A 19,545-nucleotide genomic window follows, 5' to 3' on the forward strand; every position below is an offset into this window, starting at 1 on the left:
AAGCCCTAGAAACCTCTTCCTAGTTTATTCTGCGATGCTTAAGTTTTTACAATTTTTTATTATAATGTAGTATAAATGCTGCAGTAACTCATGAAAAATACCTTGAGTGTATTTTCCTGTTACAGTGGACCCCTGCTTTTTGTACGGGCCTTGATTTTGCAGTATATCCTCAGTGATACATTACTAAAATATGTTTTAGTCTAGAAAGCTTCTACTGGCAATAGAAAACAGTAAAAAAGGCTGGACTAAATTTAGAATTGATTATAAACTCATGCTGTAGGTCTGTAGTAATGATCTTCTGCAGAGGAGAAAAATAGGCAATTACAAATACACTGAGACCTTTCCCCTTTCCACAGTATTGGCACCATAATAAATAACTTAATAGTCTAAATGAAGCAATAGCTACATTAAAAAAATAACTAATCTTACCTTGCAAGAGCAGCCAAATCACATTACAGAATGCTAGTTTTGTTTTACTGCCTGCAGTGGGGGGGTTGCTGAATTTCAGCCTGCAAATGGAAGTTTCTTTTTCCACACTAGACCCAAGATTCGTCTTTTTCATTCAAGTGCAGGAAGAGGAAATGTTCCAAGGAAACAAAATACTGTTATATTCAAAATATTGGCACAAGGCAATCGAAGGAAGACCCAGGTGTCTTCTATCACACTCCGCAGCTTGAAACAGTATACAAGGACTACAGGAAATGAAGATCTCATTCTTTCATAGCTATTGGGATTTGTTTCCCCTTTGTCAGGTTGTAAATATTTTGCACACCTCGTCATATAAATCTCTTGCAGAGCTACATCCTCCCCCTTAATATTTTCCATTACGAGAGTCCCCGACTCCCGTACAGCTTCCAAACTAAACAGAAGCGGGGGGAACCCCAAAGAAACAACCCCCAGCACCTTCTAACATACAGGATTGTCTATGGTAGAACTGAAGGTGAAAACCATTTAGGTTTCAAAAATCAAATATTCACAAATTGGAACTGATGAATTATAAGCTCATGTATAAACCCCTTTCTTTCGTGTATTTTTTTAAAGAATGAATGTACTTCAAAATATATATAAAAAAATTATGTGTATTTACATATGTATGCATATTTAGGTATTTATGTAGAGACAATAAGCCTGTGTTTGATCACATCCCACCTCTTCCAAGGGACCTTGTTCAATACAGAGAGGAAAAATATTAAGTACTAGGATTTAGGATTCGGGTACTCAGCTCCAGGTGTGATGTTTCCTTGAAGTGCTGTGTCAGCCACCAAAATCACTGCCCTAAAAGATGTTTTTCTTTACATAAGTAACAATGCTTTCTAAATAAGCTTTTCACTTAAACTGTGATACCATTTTATGTTCTTTTTCCCCGTGAAATTAGTTTTTAAATCGAAATAGGGACACAAAAAGCAGTCTAGTGGCACTTTCAAAGTTACGAGGAGATGATGACTGTGCTGTTCGGACTTCCTAGCTAGGAATTATTTTTTTTCTTTGCAGCAATTCATATCCAGCATTACAAAGGAAAAAAGGAATAGGGATAATTAAATAATCACCACTTGGTTAGGAAGTGTTGCTGTAAGACTTACCTTCTCTGAACCTTTTTCCCAAGGGTGGCGAGCTCTGAAGTCCAAGGCACAGGGAATTAAAGTGTAAACATTCACATATTTAATAGTACCATCAAAATAACCATCATCACTACATTAAAAACTTCAAAAATGCATTTGCGTATGGTCCTAATATAAATTAAATATATGAACTAAAAGTAAATAAATTTAACATTAGGTAATGCTATAAATAAAGGTAAATGCGTTTAGTGTACCTTTGAGTCATAAAAATGCCTTAAAAAACAGGTAAGTTTACAGCTTATCACAAATACTCCGGATACCACTGCCATGATTTTTTTTTCAAACATTGAGAAGTCTACATTTGACAATTCAGAATGATTTTTGGCCACTGAACACTTTGATGGAGGAAGAGGTGTGTGGGATGTCCAGGATGAAGTCCAAGTTTTATTTCACAATAAAACTTCTTTGATTCCCAGCGCTGATAACAAGGCTCTTTCTTTTCAAAACCTTACTTTTAAGTGCTTTTTTTATTTTGGCTTTTAACTCGTTTAGATATCCATTTTGCGAAGGCTCATCCTGCTGAAGGAGTCTCTGAGGGAGAGAAAATACAATTATGAGCTCGTATTTTCCATGATGAAATAAGAAGCCTCGTCAAGATGAATGATTCTGTACTTGATTTCCAGTGTTTTCTGCAACTAGCTACTGCAAAAATTAAGGCCACTGACATTAACTCATCACTTTTCAAAGGAATCGGTTTTGGATCTGTAGCTGGGATCATCCAACTGAGATGAAAACCGAAAGTTTAATTCACGTGTATGTAGAGAAGCAGCACAAACCACCTGCGCTACTGAGATCTTTTTAAAGTCTTTCAGCTGAATCTCTAAGTGGAATTTGCCTGGAATACCTGTATTAGGCCCCCTGCACAGGCTGAATTTCACAAGATTAGGAAACATTATTAATATTATTGTTAATTATTATTAAGAAATACAGTGACAAAAGTGCTTGTGAGGGTCCGAGCTGGGTGGGGAGGGAAGCACTGGTACTCCCACCATCCCCAACCAGTGAAAACTGACTCCAGCACAGAACAACTAACACATAGTACGTGATTTGGGGACAGCTTAAAATGTCCTGAATCCGGGTAAGGAGGGAAGGTCCCCTTCCTGCAGCGTACAGAAGACAGAAAAATATAATACCTCAAATTCAACTACAGAAACGCCAGAGCCTTGTTAGAAACTTTCTGCACCCAAAGTCCCCCTGCTCAGCCAGGGGATCATGGTGCTACAGGTTCTGACCTGCTTCATACATTCCCAGTGGGGTTTTTAAGCTCAGTCTCACTGCAGACGAAAAAAAAAGCCCCGACTCCAGCTTACTGATCTTCCAGCATGGAAAACATCAACTATTTTTCCAACCTGCCTGCCCCGGGAGCTCCTCATCCCTGTTCCACTTGGAACAAACAAGTGTCAAAGTCCTGCCACACTGAGGGTGGTTCTGAATCTAAAACGAATGGAATGCAGGATGAAAAAATAAAAAAAATTGTCATAGATGAGGAACAAAAGAAGCATTGCAAACACCACCTACCACAACTGCTGGGAAGGGGATGTGCTCTGAAGTCAGGACAGAAAGGGAAAGGGACGGACTCAGCCAAAAGAGCCATAATTGAAAACAAACAGATGTCACAGGTTCACCAGAAGATCAAACACCCCAGTGCCCCGTTTTACACCCTCCTTATCTTTGCTGAAAGAGTAAAATCAAATATCCACCTGTGGCAAGTGACCGGCAGCACTGCCTTATACAACTGTGGGATCTTCCTGTTTATCAAAGGCTGGAGAGCTTCCTTTAACCGGTGATAATTCCTTTCAAGTTCTCGCTGATACTCCTTTTGGTCTGGACCGATCAGGCTCTTGTTCTTGCGCAGAGCATCTTCACATCTAGAAAATAAAAGCCTGTAAACTTGGGCACATAAAAAAAGGACCTGCTTGCTACAGACTTGTTAGGCTAAAAGTACAAAAATATTCCTTCTGTTCCTCTGGTATGACACATAATATCCTCCTCTGTCTTGTCTTTTGGGTAATGAAGACTCCGCTAAACCACTTGGTGTCCATGGGGAAAGGAGAGATTGTCATATTTCCAATTTCCACTTCATTTCCAGAGTCACAACTCCTTTTTTATTTTAATTTACTCTCCAGTTATGTTTATCCTCTCTGAAGAGAAAAGAAAAGCTGATCTCCACATAGCCCCTTCCAGTCCGAGGGGATTTAAAGATAAATAGATCTACTGCTCTCCTCAGGAAAGATTAATAAATAGCAGACTGAGATGTTCATCAGGAACTCTTCTACTTGCAAAGATATAATTTAAACAAAGGGTACGAAAAGAACTTCATCATCAATGCCATGTATTACATATGAGAAAACTATGTTGTCACTGGATCTATTTTTATTTCAATTTTTTTTTTTTTTTTTTTTTAATTCCTTGGTGCTTGAAAAAGATGCAGTTTGCATTACTCAAGAGAAAAGTAGAGCAGCCAGCAAATTTCTGAAGAGAATTCTGCCAGCGTGCATCCACTCCACTCGGAGAAATTCACCCCAGAAGGAAATGAAACCTCCTGGCCAATTCAGCAGCTTCTCCTGCCCCGGCCAAGCTGTGAGTTCAGTTCTGCCAGCGTGGCCAGTTGTGTTTTCTGAGACAGGAACACTTGTTCACAACTGAACTGTCATCGCTAATTAACTCCTGATCAACAGCAAAGCCAAACGACTTCAGCCCCTTAAGTCACGGACCAGCAGCACCAGAGAAACAGGGAAACACCCGGGCAGCTGCGCAGGGAACTGGAGAGACGGAGTTACACCATGGATACTCCTCTCTCCGGACACCTCCATGTTATTTTCATGTTATTTTTCATTTCATGTTCCTGCCTGATGTGGTAGTACGAACTGCACCTGGCAGGCAGTTTGACAATACTCCCTACCTTTTCGTGAAGTCTTTGAAACAGAGCCGCAGCTTGTTGTGATGTCTGAAGAGCTTTGGGTCGTTGGGTATTTCAGACAAGAAAACTTGTGCAACTTCTAATGGTCCCTTTTAGGAGCAGAAGAGAAAATTAAGTTTCTCGGAACCATCTGTCATATCCAGTCACTGGAGAAACTTCTTGCACATAGAAACATTCATAAAATGCAACATTTCCTTACAGAATGCACCTTGAAGAATTGCAGCTGGTAAATCTGGCATAAATCACCAAACATCATGACAACTGAATCTCTTTTAAGCTTTTCTTTTTTGTTTTAAATAAGACTCCGCTTTTGGAAAACAGTGTGAGAAAACGCACAGATTCTACATTTGTTTTCTCTTATAAGGACTCTCGACAAAATTTGCTCAACTCACAACTAAGACAAAGATTAAACGATGCGGATGGAACCAAGGAAATGTTTGCCAGCACTGCAAACTCAACCCAGAACTTCAAACTCCGGCTGCTTTTTTTCCAGCTTGTGCATTAGTAGAGCTTTACTTGTAGTCCCTCAGTTTTTCCTTCATTTTTCTCCATTCACTAGCTTTGCTTTCCATCTTGTTCAAAAACCACAACAGGACACAATCCTACTTCCACCCACCAGAGCCTGGCTAACCAACAGGAAACTAATAAAACTTTTCACATGTTTTGCGGGGGGCGGGTTGAGGGGTTGGGTTGTTTCTTTGGGTTTTTTTTCCTCCTGTTTTTTTGGTTGTGGTTTGGTTTTGGTTTGGTTTTTTCTGTTTTTTTTAAGGGAGAAGGAGAAACAGGGAGAAACAACTGTGAATGCCAGGAAGGAGCAGGTAACTGAGTGGGGGCTGTCTCTTCTCAGCCAGTTTCCAGATTTAACCACATTTTCAGGACTCTTACTCAAATGGCAAAGTCACTGAGAGCAGTCGGCCTAGACCAACCAGTGACCTTAAACACATCCCACAGACTGAATGGGGAAAAAAAGCCCTGGTATTTTAAGAAATAAGGCCCAATGCTGAACATCCATCGCACCGAGTGATACGTATACGATATGACATGATATGATACCCCAGTGTCTCCAGCTCGGCCAGTGATCCTCACCTGATTTACTGTGGTACCTACTGATCCTTGCAGCACCATCTGCAGCATCTTTGGGTCCGCGGGGTCTTGGTGGGTTGCAAAAGCCAATTCCTGTGTTTTCTTCTGCATGTCCTCTATGGCAACTTCAATGGGCGTCAAAATGATCTAAACAAGTAGCCAGAATAGAGGATACCTGTTATGGCTGGGACTGCCAACCAGACACAGACCTTCGGAAACACCAAGGTCACTTTGGGGTGTCCCACTGAAGAGGTGGAGGACACTGACAGGACAGTCTGGACAGAAGCACTTCAGAAACACATTGTCTCAGTCTTGATTTAGGAACATCAAGAAAAAGATTTGATTTTTAAATGTATTTCTACATCTGGGTGCTCAAGAGCTTTCTGAGATTGCTCCTGAGCTGGCAGACTCATGTTCCTTTGCAGTCTCTCCAACCAGCCGCCCAGGGTTACAGGACGGTGTCAACTGGATACACTGGTGAAAGAGGTGATGTTCTGCATTACTAAATCAGTCTGGTTTTAGTTTAGGTTGAATAGGAACAGGGAAAAGCTCAACAGAAACAAGGCGCTCTTAAACTCAGGTGCAGAGTCCCTGCAGTGAACACCAGAGCAGCTCACGACGGTGCAGTCTGCTCTCGCTCTCTGCCAAATTTTTGCGTTTTTAACAGAGAAGGGAAAGGCAGGCTGGCGATGGCCAGGAGGGTGCATCTGTATAATGTGACGGCATGAAGGGACATGGCTGTGATATTAAATTACACATACAATAGTACACTGTGCATGAGTATCAGCAACATCCCATCAAACGCAGGAAGCCCCTGACAGCACAGGCCTCACCTCCTCTTTGTGAACGACGTTTATCCTGGTTTTAATGTATGGGAAAGCATGGGACGTCGTCAGGATGGTTTTGCGCTTGAACTGCTCATGCAGCTCCCCATGAGCCCGGCCGTCCAGCGTGAAGGGCGTGCAGTACATGAAACGCCGCAAGTTGTAGTTCTTGTCGAAGTAAGTTATCCTGTCCTTCATCTCATACGTGTCGAAGTACGGCTCCACGTAGGTTATCTGAATGTAGGCCTGCGGGACAGAAGCCAGGTGTACACGGTGAGGAACAGCGCCAGAGGAGAAGAGCTGAGCCCTATGCCCTGCTTTTCAGCAGTGCGATCACCCAGTTTGCTTTCTTTCCTCTTGAAGCCATTTCTGGAAGAACCAGGACTGGTTTTTTTGCCTTTACTCAGAAAAATCACACTCACACAGACAAGGACTAGGGGTGCTGGTAGCTGCTCAGCAGTTTCTGGACTGGATAAAATACAGCTCACTGCCTGTCTCCTCTCATGCTCTTCACATGAAGCCTCTCCTTCCCTTCCTTGCAGATAATGCCCTGCCCTAAACCACTAGGCAGCCTAGGGTGGTAAAATATTGGCCCAGGTTGGCCAGAGAGGTGGTGGATGCCCCATCCCTGGAGACATCCCGGGCCAGGCTGGACGGGGCTCTGAGCAACCTGAGCTGGTGCAGATGTCCCTGCTCATGGCAGCGGGGCCAGTGGGGGAGCTGGGAAGGTCCTTCCAACCCAAACCATTCTGTGATTCTGTTTCTGCTGCACCTAAAGGACATGGCGCAAGAATGACAAAATGCTGCAGCTGCAAAAAAACCAGAGGCCAGAGAATGGCGAACTCCCTTCCATGCACCCAGCAAGAAAGAAAAAGGCCAGTGCAGCCTGGGCCGCTGCTGTCCTGTCATCTCCTCCCTTCCCACCCGTCACTGCAAAGGCAGAGGACAACATGCCTAATTCTGCATTCCTTTGCTGGGATGGTTTTCCCCAACTCTCATCTCAAGCAGTCACAAGATGCTCTGGATGTGGATTTCATTGCCTGCTGGGTGAAATTCAGGGCAGGATTTGTTCCATTGCATTTGCATACATTCAGGACCGGTTCTACCTCTAAAACTGTACTTGTGCTCTTACCTTGTTAGGATCTAGTTTACATTTGTCCACAGGGTTTGAGTCCTTAATCACCTCAAGCACATCTTCACCAAACCGTTCTCCGTAAAATCCCTACAATCAAGAGCAAATGCATTGAAAGAAACCATCAAACGCAGCCGTCAGAGATGGGGGTTGGAGAGACAAAGGCTTATTCAGGGGAGGTGAAGCTCCATGTGCCTCCAACAGTAGCTGTGCTGGGGCTGAATGTGATCTGCTGATCCCAGAATTAAATCAGTCGCATTTCAGGGGCAACAGGAAAAAACAAGCCTAACGCCCTGGAAGGCAGGAGAACTCGGGAGCCTTCCAACTGCGCAAACACAGGCTGCGTGGTTCTGAACAAGCCATTTGAGCTCGCTGGGTGTCTGTGAGCTCAGCTGAAAACTGGGGTCAATGCGGGATCAGCCTGGAACTCAGGTGCTGCATCAGAGCGTAGCTTTGCTGGGCTGGGTGAATGGCCGGATTCAGAATTCAGGTTTTTTTAAACCTCAAACAACGCTGCTGCTTTCAGCGCAACGTGACAGCGGCTGGACTGTTGTGAGCAACAATGTGACATCAGATCTGTTGTGCATAAACCAGGGTCAGCTCTGCCCTTTGGCCCTAGGGACACAGAGCGTGGCACAGCCCAGAGCCTGGTCCTCCCCTCCTGCTGGGGATGGCTTCATCTGTGCACAGATGAGAACAGTCTCTGACCTCTGCTGTTCCCCAAATTGTGCTAAGGCATTGTGTAGACACAGGTTAGTTGGCACAAAACCAGGCCAGACTAACCATTACACGGTACAGATGATCACTGAGTGGTGCCTGGAGCAGCGCCCAAGCCCCAGTTACGTTAATCGGAGTTGCCTTTGCTTGTTCACGGCTGAAACAAACTTAGGACCTGTGATATCCCGCCTCAGGGGCTCTGAAATTCAGCCACTTTAGAGGCTTCAATCTCTAGGAGCACAGGAACATTACGAAAGCAACAAAATGACAGCAAAATGCAAGACTTTCTAACAGGCAGATCCTGAAAGGCATCTCAACCTTTTTTCCAGCCCAGGTCACCCCATTTACACCAGGAGGCTGAGGAGAAATGCAGACAAGGTGTGATCCACCACAAACTCCAGAATGATCATAGCCGGTCTGCAGCTTTCGCTACAAGATCAGGGAAAACCTGTGGGACTCCACTCCTCACATTCCAGCTGCAGAGGTGGCCCTGGCCACAGGACATGAGACATCGGGTCCAGCTCTGGCCACCACATGGGGCTCTGCAAACTGTTTTGCCAAGCGACTGTTTCTCTAAGCTCAGCTTTGCATCAGCCTCCAAGAGGCAGAGCGCTGGTTTTTGCCCAACGATTTTAATTTCCAGCACTTCCCGTAATTTGGCAATGCAGCTCTTAAATAACTAATGGAAAATAGTTAAACTGCAACTCCCAGACAGAATTTGAGGTTGGCCACAATCATCTCACCTCGAGCCTATGGGAAATCTCAGCTAACTTGGTGATCGCGGGTTCCTTGTAAACAAACTCTTGCTCATCCAGGTCTCCAAATTTAGTTCCATAAAAACCAACCCGGAAGTAGGTGCCAAACATCCTCTTTCCATCCTAGGTTTGGAGAAACAGAAGGTTATTTCAGTGTGGAGACATGCACACCCCCAAGCACGGCTGCAGGCAGGCTCCTGAATTTATGCGAAATAAAAAAGAAATTAAAAAACAAGGAAAAAAATTAGAAAGAAAGAAGGGAAAGAAAAAACACACCTGGAACTCAGCATGAATGCATTTTAGCAGCAAACACCACAATGAAATTATAAACTAACATGGAATTATATGAATCAGTTATGACCATTAGCCCAACGCTGCAATGACTTTTCCCACCCCAGGAGGAGTCTGGAGGTGTCAGACGTCTCTAGGGAACAGTCCAAGGCAAGTCCCTTCGTTTGGGTAATTATTTCGGGCTCTCCAAACCCTGTGCAGACAGCCCTGAGCCCGTACCCTGTAGCTGCGGGGGGATATCGCACAGACACCCCTTAAATCACCCACACCAGAGCACCCCATAAATAATCCACTCACAAGTAATTGCAGGATTGGGCTGAAGTCAATGTCCAGTTCACTCACACATACACACACGCGAGTGCTTTTTAAATAGCGTGTCGACTGGAAGGGGTTACGTTCTCTTCTAGTAACTAATGTCTAGTACAGAGGGCCAAAGTCACTCCTGGTGAAAGCAGATGCAATCCGCTCTATCATGTACCTGCTTCCATGGGAGCCAGTGGTGAATTTGGCCCAGAAATGCAACAAAAGTAGAGAAACAAGAAAGATTTTTGCTGGAAAAAGTAACGAAGAAAATCTGATTAAGAGAGAGAGAGAAGAAAAACGCTTTAAAAATACATCGCTCCTTTGATTTTGTTAAAAAAACACACGCTGCATGCACAAACCAGAAACGCCTTTCAGCAAGAAACTCTAAAATGTTCACCTTTACTCTCACGAGAAAGTGTCACATAGTATATAACATGTAATGTTTCTGAATCCGGGCTAGTGTTTGGTTTCAAACAGCACTGACAGATGTCTTGGTTGCTGTGTACGATATTTTTCTTTAGTATTTTGCTATGGCAAAACAGATCTTTTGTGGTGATGGTGAACATAATCTATGGAAGGCAAAGAGGATAAACAAGCCAAACTAAATTAAAAAAAAACCCCACAAACCTCAGGCAGACTGGAAAAAGCACTGTCACGCTAGCATCCCTAGAATCACAGAATCATGGAACAGCTTGGGTTGGAAAGGACCTTCAAAGGCTATCTAGTCCAAACCTCCTCCAGAGAGGGGTTTTCATCCATCTCCTGCCAGTGCTGACCACAGGGTTTTGTCACCCCACAGCCATCCCCAGAAGCACCTCCTGGTGCCGCCCCCAGCTCCAAAGTGGTTACTGTTTGATTGGAACTAACACCTGGCAACATCTGGTTGCCGTTCCCCTGGGCTCCCCGTCCTTCTCCAGTGCCCGTCCCTCTGGACCCACATAGCAATGAGCAGCCTACAGAACCCTCCGTTTACTCATCACTACCTTTGCAAGGCCACAGTTTTGGATAATGTTCCCCACACTAAAATCCCTCAATGTCCAGCATTTCCAGCTTCCTGTGCTATTTTTTAAAAATCAACCTCAATGTTACAGGCAGAAGACTCTGATTCCAGGGCTCCTTTCCCAAAGTAGCACAGAATCATAGAATCATTTTGGTTGGAAGAGACCCTCAAGGTCGAGTCCAACCGTTAACCCAACACTGTCACTAAACCATGTCCCTGAGAACCTCATCGTGTCTTTTAACGCCCTCTGGGGGAACAGCCAAACAAAACATCTCCCCAGACCTCACATGGGGCTGGCATGCTCCATGTGGAAGCTGGTGGGATCCTGCCCCAACCCCTGGGCACAGGGCAGGCCCCAGCGATGGAGGACACGCTGCTGCTCTTCCAACTCAGCTATTTTTTCCTACCTAGTTGGCGAGTGACTTTCAGGCTATGAAGTGTCTGCAGAACCTGGTCCCCACAAGGTATCTGCCATGTGGACATCTGCCCAGACGCCTATTTGTTATGGGCAGTGTGCATTTATGTCACTGTAAAAGTATTCATAACAGCGAGTGAGGAAGAATATGCTGACTGTTGATCTGCATCAGTTAATAAGGAGTTCCGGTGGCATTTACTAAATGCATAAAATTAGAGTAATGGAGCACTGGGAAGTCCCGGGAGCGGCAGCAGCAGCAAAGTCTGGTGAGGTTCAGTGTCTTACGTACTTATTTCTTTGTCATGCAGGCCAGCTGCACTGGCTTTTCCTGATAAATCCAGTTGCCGAATCTCAGTTATCGTAAGGATCCCGGGGAGAAAAGCCGGCAGTGAGGAGCACTGGCAGCCCCTCGTGTGACAGAAGCATCTCCCCACCAAGCCCTGGATCCATCAGCCACGAAACGTTCCGTGACTCGTGCTGGGGGATCTGCACTTGGCAGCGAGGGGCCAGGGACACATTCCTCCAGGAGAGCAAACACTTGGGGCTATTCCCCACCTCACACGGACACGCAGTGGCTACCAGCCCCCCGACACTGGGAGAGCTCAATTTCTTGCCTGGTGTTAAGAATCCAGGATGGCTCCGTACCGGGATCTTTTAATTGAAATTTAGCCAATACCGAAGTCTATTTAATCACAGTACGGAAAACGAAACAAATAACTTAAAAATACTCCATGGTCTTGTTTCTGAAAAGAGCTAAAAATGCAGATATGAGGGAGAAATTATTAAAAGCATTTTATCTCCTATTATTTTATAAAAAATAATAGGTCTTTGGGAGGAGAAGAGAATGAAGGTGAACACTGAATAGCCATTACAGAACTGGCAGAGCAGATAACAGCCATCATGATTTATGAAGGTTCATGGTTTGTTATTATGCATGGTAAATACCTTTCAAAATTGCTGGGAATCAAGTTTGAGAGTTATCTCTTGCACGCACACAAAAAGCTTTGCCAACAAGATTTGAAACATCAGAGACAAGAGTGATCACATCTGCTTTCTTCACCAAGACCAACACAGCAGCAGCAGCTGCCTGGAGGCAGAGCCAGCCCGAAGGATGTCGGAATAAAAGTAACTCCTTCGTACACACCGTGCAGAATGCAAAATCCAACCATCTTTACCAAACTTGAGCGTTGTTATTTTCTTGCTCAATTTTAACCCAAGGTCCTTTGCAGTGTTGCCAACTACCACAAGTCCTCCAATACTGATTTTTTTGAAGCTGTTGCTATTCACTGGCAACCTCACCTTGCAGACTTTAAAAAGCGTTTTTGAATTCTCGTGCCATAGCATGAAGAGGTTTTTTCCTAACAACTTTGTTAAACATAAAGAATTAAATTTGACATTTATTCAACGAACAAACACACAAGCAGAAAAACCCACCACTTGTGTTTAAGTAGGTCTCGGAAATGGTGCCAGACTCAGGATACTTGGGTGCTTGTAGCTGGCAATACTGCTTGCCCTGGGACATGAGGTGGGGTCCTGCTGTTGGCATAGCTCTTTGGTAAAATGAAATTGGGGTTTCCACAGTGTAAAACAAAAAACAAAAAGGGGAAAAAAAAACAAACAAGGAGAAAGGAGGGGGGAAAAAATCCACAAGTAGGAACTTACCACAACAGACAATAGTAAGAGTGGGGAGGAGGGTCAGCAACCAGGGCGACAGAGGAGAAAACAGAAAGTATTTAATTAGGGAAATTCCAAAAAACAAACAAGCAGCAAATTGGCAGCAAATAAACTCTAAAATAAAAAAAGGGTGAGCATCCATTAAAGTATTTAAAACAAGGAAAAAGGGCAAAACATGCAACAAATCTGAAAGCTACAAAGCACAAAGATCAGAAAAAGTGTGGCCATGAAGGAGCACGACGACACATGAGAACAGAAACCATGGGTGTCTTTTACCATGCAGTAAAACGTGACTGAGTGATGTTAGGATCATAACCAATGACAGGATTTTCTTCAGGGGTCGATTTAGGGACAGACTAATCAAAATAGATGCTCACAGGCCTTCACATTTGTTGGCGTTTGGACACAGATTATTTACACTCCTTACCACACGTACTCTGGACTACTTTTAAACTACTGGACTTAATTTCTTGCTAGGCTGGAGCTAAAGCTGATATTCAGACATCATCTGCCCAAATTATTTACATCACACAACGCAAAAGAATTTTGTTCTTAGCCCCAGTTTGGGAAGCGTGGGTTTAAATGCTCTCCTGCGGTGGAAACGTGGAGGGAGATGGCCCATGCTGAGCTGCCTGATTCACAGAAGAGCAGAGATTAACTGGACAGCTGAAGTCTAAGCAAATAATGTAACATCATCTTCACAAAACATTTTAAATGTCTTCTGAGACTTCTGGATGCTCATGTGCCCGCTGTGTCGACTGGACTAGGGCCCGAGTTACCAAACTCTCTCTGCTGCGGATGAAGCCGACGGCTTTGCCCATCTTTAATCCAATTGTGTGGTTCTCGTGGTGTATGTTGTAGAAACGTGAGCCAACGGCCTCGAAAAAAACAAAAGCAGCAAAACTGACTCCAGTTAACGCAACTGAGCCATTTTACTGCCAGATAAACAGCTACCTAACGAACTGATTGCTCTTAAATGAGCAGAATGAAGCAGCCTATTCTCCGAGATACGGTCTGCACATGCCGGAAACGAGTTTTGTGTTTTAGTACCTCTGAGCATTATTGTTTAAATCGACCCCTGGGGGTGGGGTGAAAATATGGTATGAAGGGATGATTTTCTGTGTCAATGCTGATGAAAAGAAATATAAACAAATTATAAAAACAAACTAGTGATGATACAGTGGCTCATTCACCAAAGAACCTCATTAGTGGAACACGTCAGCATCCATGCACTACCTAGAGCTTCTTATGAAGAATTTCCTACTACAACCACAATCGGTTTATTGGTATTTCTTTGGTTAATGAATTGTTTTAACAGCAGACAGCAACAGAAATACCCACAACTAGCACATGTGGGCAAGCATTGGCGTGAGTCATCTGAAAAATCTATTAGTGTTCTTTACTAACTAGAATGGAGTTACCTACCTCCCAGCCAGTACTCTGTGTAATAAAAAGTAAAAAGCGCATGTCACAGAAACCAAAAAAAGAAGTTTCAAAGGCCAAAACATGACCAGCAATGTAAGGTATCATAAACCTGAAATGGTTTCAATAATTATATGTCATCATGCATCCAAAACGGCCTTCTCTGCCCCAGAAGGACACTCACGAATTGTCCTCTATTGGTAAATTTAACCTCAGGAATCTGGCGATGCCAGAACAGGGAGAAAACCACCAGACCCTCAGCTGGATCCTATCAAATCGATGCACCAATCTGCATCTAGCTGATGGGTTTTGCACAATCTAAGTTTAGAAAGTTTCCTTCAATTACTTGTCCACTGTATGAATAGACAAATAAACCCCCGACACTTCTGAATGTTACCTAGCAGGCTAAAGGCAAGACACAGCATCTTTCCCAGACATACAGCATGCAAAACACAGGTTAAAATAACATCTGAAAGGATAAACTGACAAATGGTTGGAATTTTTAACTCTTGGATATTTCTAAAGTTACAATGAAACTTGGTTATGTTTTATGTTCTCTCATGTTTCTCAGGTTAAATGTCCAGAGAAAAAAAATCCTGTTAGTGATCCTTTCATTTACTGTGGATCACCATTGGACAAATCCTGCATAATCTATTTTTTTTTTTTCCTTAACAGGTAGTTTTTATTTGCACTGAATATTTGAAGTTTTTTCACTATTCACACTGCAGCTGAAAATTCAAATCATTACCTGGTGAACTATCTTGCTGAATGCTTCTTGGAGTTTACCATGAATAGTAGACAGCTTCTTGGCATCTCTGTTAGCTTCGTGGATAGGAATAAGGACCTTGTAAACCTCATTAACTGCTTCATACATGCCAGCCTACAAAAATAAGGTCCATCAACTCAACAGCAAGAATGATACATACTACCAGCATTTAAATGATAAAACTGCAAAATTAAAAGGTGGCACTGTGATGTCATCAGCAGCTTTTCTTAAAATATACCCACACATGGATGGAATAAAATCCTCAGTTACCTTTGGAATCAAAAGCCTACTGCATCACACATCGCCACTAATAAATGAGATTATTAATAGAATAAAAACTGGGGTATTTTGGATGGATATGGGCACAAGAGCATGGCATAGCCAGCCCACAGCAGGGGTTCTAGGTCTTTGCTCTGAAGTTACTGCTGCTTGTACTTAAACCCACTGCATGACACTTCATATTGTGTTGCAGGAAATAATTCACTTGCTTTCCTTGGCTTCCGATGGATCTGCTACTACCAGCTCAGGAACACTGATCACATAAAGCTCTTGGGCCACTCTTTTTGAAGAGGAGGAAAAACATCACGGTCCTCCTTAACTCCCAAATGTGCAGCGTTGAAGTGAAAAACACTAGAAACTGGTCCCAGATCTTGTTCTTTGCAAGTTTACGCCAGAGGGCAAAGCAAGTTGCCTTGAACAATTAAAACTCCCAGTGCTTCATGCGAATTAAGTGGTTACAATAGAGTTATACACAGAGAAAACATTTTCATTCATAATGCCCAGCAGTGTAAGACTGCTGAAGAAGATAGGTAAAGAAATTAAAGTCTTCTACCATGGAGAAAGATGCTGCAGCCTGTTCCAGCAATCCCACCAGACCAGCTTCTGTAAAATACTTTCCAGAACAGATACCTTCTTCATCTGGTGATACAACATCATCAGAAACTGCTGACTCTTCCAAAACATTAGAAGATATGTTCTAAGGAGATATAATATAGATGAAATAATTTACTCAATTTAAACAACAATCAAAATTCTCAATACTTTGAAAGCTGGTTGATTTTCAATCAAATCCTAAAATTTCTAAAGAGGCAGTTTTCACATGTAGTTTGTTTAATTTCCTTCTGAACCAGCACGGTACTTCAGCAGGATAATTCCTACCTGAAATGTAACACACCCTACAGGGAGGTATTTTCGGTCTTCCAGCATGCTGAGATATTCAGCCACCAAGGCTGCGGAGTGGACCAGGCACTGGGCTGACTCGGCGTGGTTGCTCCTCTCCGAGTGCTTTCCAGCCATGTTCTGCAGCCACGTCAGGCGCAGGTCAGGGGAGTTCTGATAGCCCTTCGCAATCCTGATTGGAAAGAAAACCTCTGTGACTAGTATTTAGTTAGTTCTGCTTAAATACAACCACCCTCAGTGCTAGGCTATCTAGAGATACACAACATAAGAAGCTATATAGATACAGAACCATAGAATCATTTCAGTTGGAAGAAACCCTCAGGATCATCGAGTCCAACTACAACCTAACTCTGGCACTAAACCATGTCCCTAAGAACCTCGTCTAAACGGCATTCAAACCCCTCCAGGGATGGTGACTCCACCACTGCCCTGGGCAGCCTGTTCCAACGCCCGATAACCCTTTTCGTGAAGAATTTTTTCCTAATATCCAATCTGAACCTCCCCTGGTGGAACTTGAGGCTATTTCCTCTTGTCCTATCACTTGCTACTTGGGAGAAGAGACCAACACCCTCCATGCTACAACCTCCTTTCAGGCAGTTGAAGACAGTGATAAATTACCCTAAATTACTTTACAGATTTCTGAGCTAGTTAGTGATGAGCAAGCAACTGCAGCTACCCCCTCACAGCAGGATGCTTTTATGGGTGACTGCTGAAGGTCCTAGCCAAAGCTCATAATTCACTTGGAGACTGGTGGGAAGTGTAAGGCAATCAGAGTAGACCTGCTTGGAAGCCCTCAGGACCACTGGTGCAGACACCACCACGTAATTTGGTAACTGGCATCTTAACATGGTTCTGGAATATCTTTTGCGTACAGAGACCATCATATGTACCAGCACCAGAAAAGCCTTTTGTGCAAGCAGGTCCTGGAAGATCATTAAGCTTTCCCTGATGCAAGCAGGGAGAGTTGTCTGTGCTTAGGTGGAGGATGAGATTGTCAGAGACTCCTGGGGAATGGAAACTACTTTTATCCAAGATAAGGTACATAAACGCCAAACAAAACCTATTAACACCACATTTAAACACAACAGACAGGTACATATTGGTGCATGAGCACTAAGACCTGGAACTGCTCCAAAAATAAGCTCCTTTCCAACCAAAGGGACTCTATGATTCTATAAGGACTCAAATGTGCAACACCTGGGTCGAAAACCAAGCAGCAAGTAGCTGTGTTGGTTGCAGATGAAATTTGAACTATGTCAAACACTGTGAAACATGTTTAAGTTTAAAGTAATTGCTATTAAAAAACAAGTAATCAAAGTTTACAGGAATAAAGTACCTCATGCTGTAAATACAGGAAGGGCAGCAGGTGCAAGGTTTTGTTCAAACACCACATGGAGCACTGACATCTACTGTCCCTCCAGTGCAACGGTTATAAACTCTACCTGTACATCAAGTCAATCAGCATTTCTGGATCTTCCTGGTGCTCCTTCATTTTCACTGTGTCAGAGAGGATCATATGGAGGTTGAACACTAGATCCTGGACCTGTAAAAATATACTGCTGTAATGAACCAGCAATGGGATGTGAGCTACATACTGCTGTGTTTGGAACATAGACACTCTGAAGCTTTGTGTGTTTGCACCTTGTCAGAATTAATCAAGAACCTGAGTTTTATGTACTTAGATGCTAAAAAAAAAAAGTAGCTCCTTCAGGGAGTTCATGCAAAATCCAGCTATAAATGGAGGTCTAAGAACAGCCTGTTAATGAACCACACATTACTTCTCTTGTGGTATTTCTTGTACCTGATCAGGAAATGTTGTCTCCCTAAGTTCCAGATCTTCTTCAGCATATGTCAAAATAGTCTTCAGGGAACGTCGCAAAAATTCCTCATTGAAGTTCTGGGATGTCCCCACCAGGGATGAGAGAGACATGGTCACCTGCATTTTCACCCTGGCAAAGTTCTGCAATAGAGAAATTATTATGGTATTTCAACAACCTGGAAACACTTCAACAGTCTGCTGCAACCTCAGTGCTCTGGTTGTTACACCCTCCTCCTGATAGACACCTGATCCAAAAAAAGAAAACACAAGTTTTGTGAAAAGGCTTGTCACAGAGAAGTGATTATAATAATCCTCTGGTGCTACTGACTTCATAATCTGAGGACAGAATTTTTAGCTGCAGGTGAAGGTTCTCCTGCAAAAGTCTTAGTTTTTTCTCCTTCTCCCTGCACTCAAGGACCCTGCACAGGATGATGCTCAACTCCCTCTCGTGAATACTGTTCTCGTGAATTACTGTCCAGGTGCGGTTGAGGAGCGAGTTGAGAGTCTGTGGGTGAGAATTAAGGGGCAGGCTGGCAGGGGTGACACTGTTGTGGGAGTCTATTACAGGCCACCAGATCAGGGTGAGGAAGTTGATGAGGCCTTCTACGGGCAGCTGAGCGTGGCCTCACAGTCACAGGCTCTGGTTGTTATGGGGGATTTTAACTACCCTGATGTTTGCTGGAAGGACTACTCAGCCAGCCAGCCTCAGTCTAGGAGGTTCCTCCAGTGCATTGACGATAACTTTCTGATGCAAATGGTGGAGGAGCCGACTAGAAGAGGTGCGCTGCTGGATCTTGTCCTCGCTAACAAGGAGGGTCTGGTCGAAGCAGTAAAGGTGGGGGGCTGCCTTGGTTGCAGTGACCATGAGATTGTGGAGTTCAGAATCTCCTGTGGTGGGAGCAGAATACCGAGCAGAATTGCAACCCTGGACTTCAGCAGGGCCGACTTTGGCCTTTTCAAACAGTTGCTGGAGGAAATCCCGTGGGCAAGGCTGCTTGAGGGTAAAGGCGCCCAAGATAGTTGGTTAACTTTCAGGGACTGCTTCTACCAAGCTCAAGATCAGTGCATCCCGACGCGCAGGAAGTCAAGGAAGGGAGCCAGGAGACCTGCGTGGTTAAACAGGGAACTGCTGGGCAAACTCAAGTGGAAGAGGAGGGTTTACAAATCATGGAAGGAGGGGCTGGCCACTTGGGAAGAATATAAGGCTGTTGTCAGAGGATGTAGGGAGGCAACTAGGAAAGCTAAGGCCTCCTTAGAGTTAAACCTGGCGAGAGGGGTCAAGGACAACAGGAAGAGGTTCTTCAAATACATGGCAGATAAAACTAACACCAGAGGCAATGTAGGCCCACTGATGAACGGGGTGGGTGCCCTGGTGACAGAAGATACAGAGAAGGCAGAATTACTGAATGCCTTCTTTGTCTCTGTCTACTCTGCCGGAGGCTGTCCTGAGGAGCCCCGTACCCCTGAGGCCCCAGAGGAAGGCAGGGCAATGGAGGAGTCTGCCTCAGTTGATGAGGACTGGGTTAGGGAGCAATTAAGCAATCTGGACATCCATAAATCCATGGGTCCAGATGGGATGCACCCGAGGGTGCTGAGGGAGCTGGCTGAAGTCATTGCTGGACCGCT

General features: G+C 44.0%; 1 protein-coding gene across 9 annotated transcripts in view; it reads right to left on the minus strand.

Annotated features, from left to right (window-relative positions):
- Positions 1-1,693: 1,693 nt before the first annotated feature.
- DOCK7 (dedicator of cytokinesis 7) overlaps positions 1,694-19,545 on the minus strand; it is a 103,930-nt gene continuing 86,078 nt past the window's right edge. For 4 of the 9 annotated variants that reach the window (XM_065655498.1, XM_065655496.1, XM_065655494.1 and 1 more), the window contains 13 exons: positions 17,902-18,060; positions 17,543-17,643; positions 16,080-16,272; positions 15,754-15,897; positions 14,904-15,035; positions 14,159-14,173; positions 9,039-9,164; positions 7,579-7,668; positions 6,456-6,692; positions 5,626-5,769; positions 4,522-4,628; positions 3,320-3,487; positions 1,694-2,150 (listed from right to left, as the gene is read on the minus strand). In XM_065655498.1, the coding sequence (XP_065511570.1) occupies positions 2,108-2,150; positions 3,320-3,487; positions 4,522-4,628; positions 5,626-5,769; positions 6,456-6,692; positions 7,579-7,668; positions 9,039-9,164; positions 14,159-14,173; positions 14,904-15,035; positions 15,754-15,897; positions 16,080-16,272; positions 17,543-17,643; positions 17,902-18,060 (1,659 nt within the window). In that variant the 3' untranslated portion in view covers positions 1,694-2,107. Of the gene's footprint in view, positions 2,151-3,319; positions 3,488-4,521; positions 4,629-5,625; positions 5,770-6,455; positions 6,693-7,578; positions 7,669-9,038; positions 9,174-9,819; positions 9,893-14,158; positions 14,174-14,903; positions 15,036-15,753; positions 15,898-16,079; positions 16,273-17,542; positions 17,644-17,901; positions 18,061-19,545 lie in introns of those variants that run through there. The other 5 variants (XM_065655499.1, XM_065655495.1, XM_065655492.1 and 2 more) reach the window with 3 other exon arrangements.

Source organism: Caloenas nicobarica, chromosome Z (assembly GCF_036013445.1).
Source record: "Caloenas nicobarica isolate bCalNic1 chromosome Z, bCalNic1.hap1, whole genome shotgun sequence".
NCBI lineage: Eukaryota > Metazoa > Chordata > Aves > Columbiformes > Columbidae > Caloenas > Caloenas nicobarica.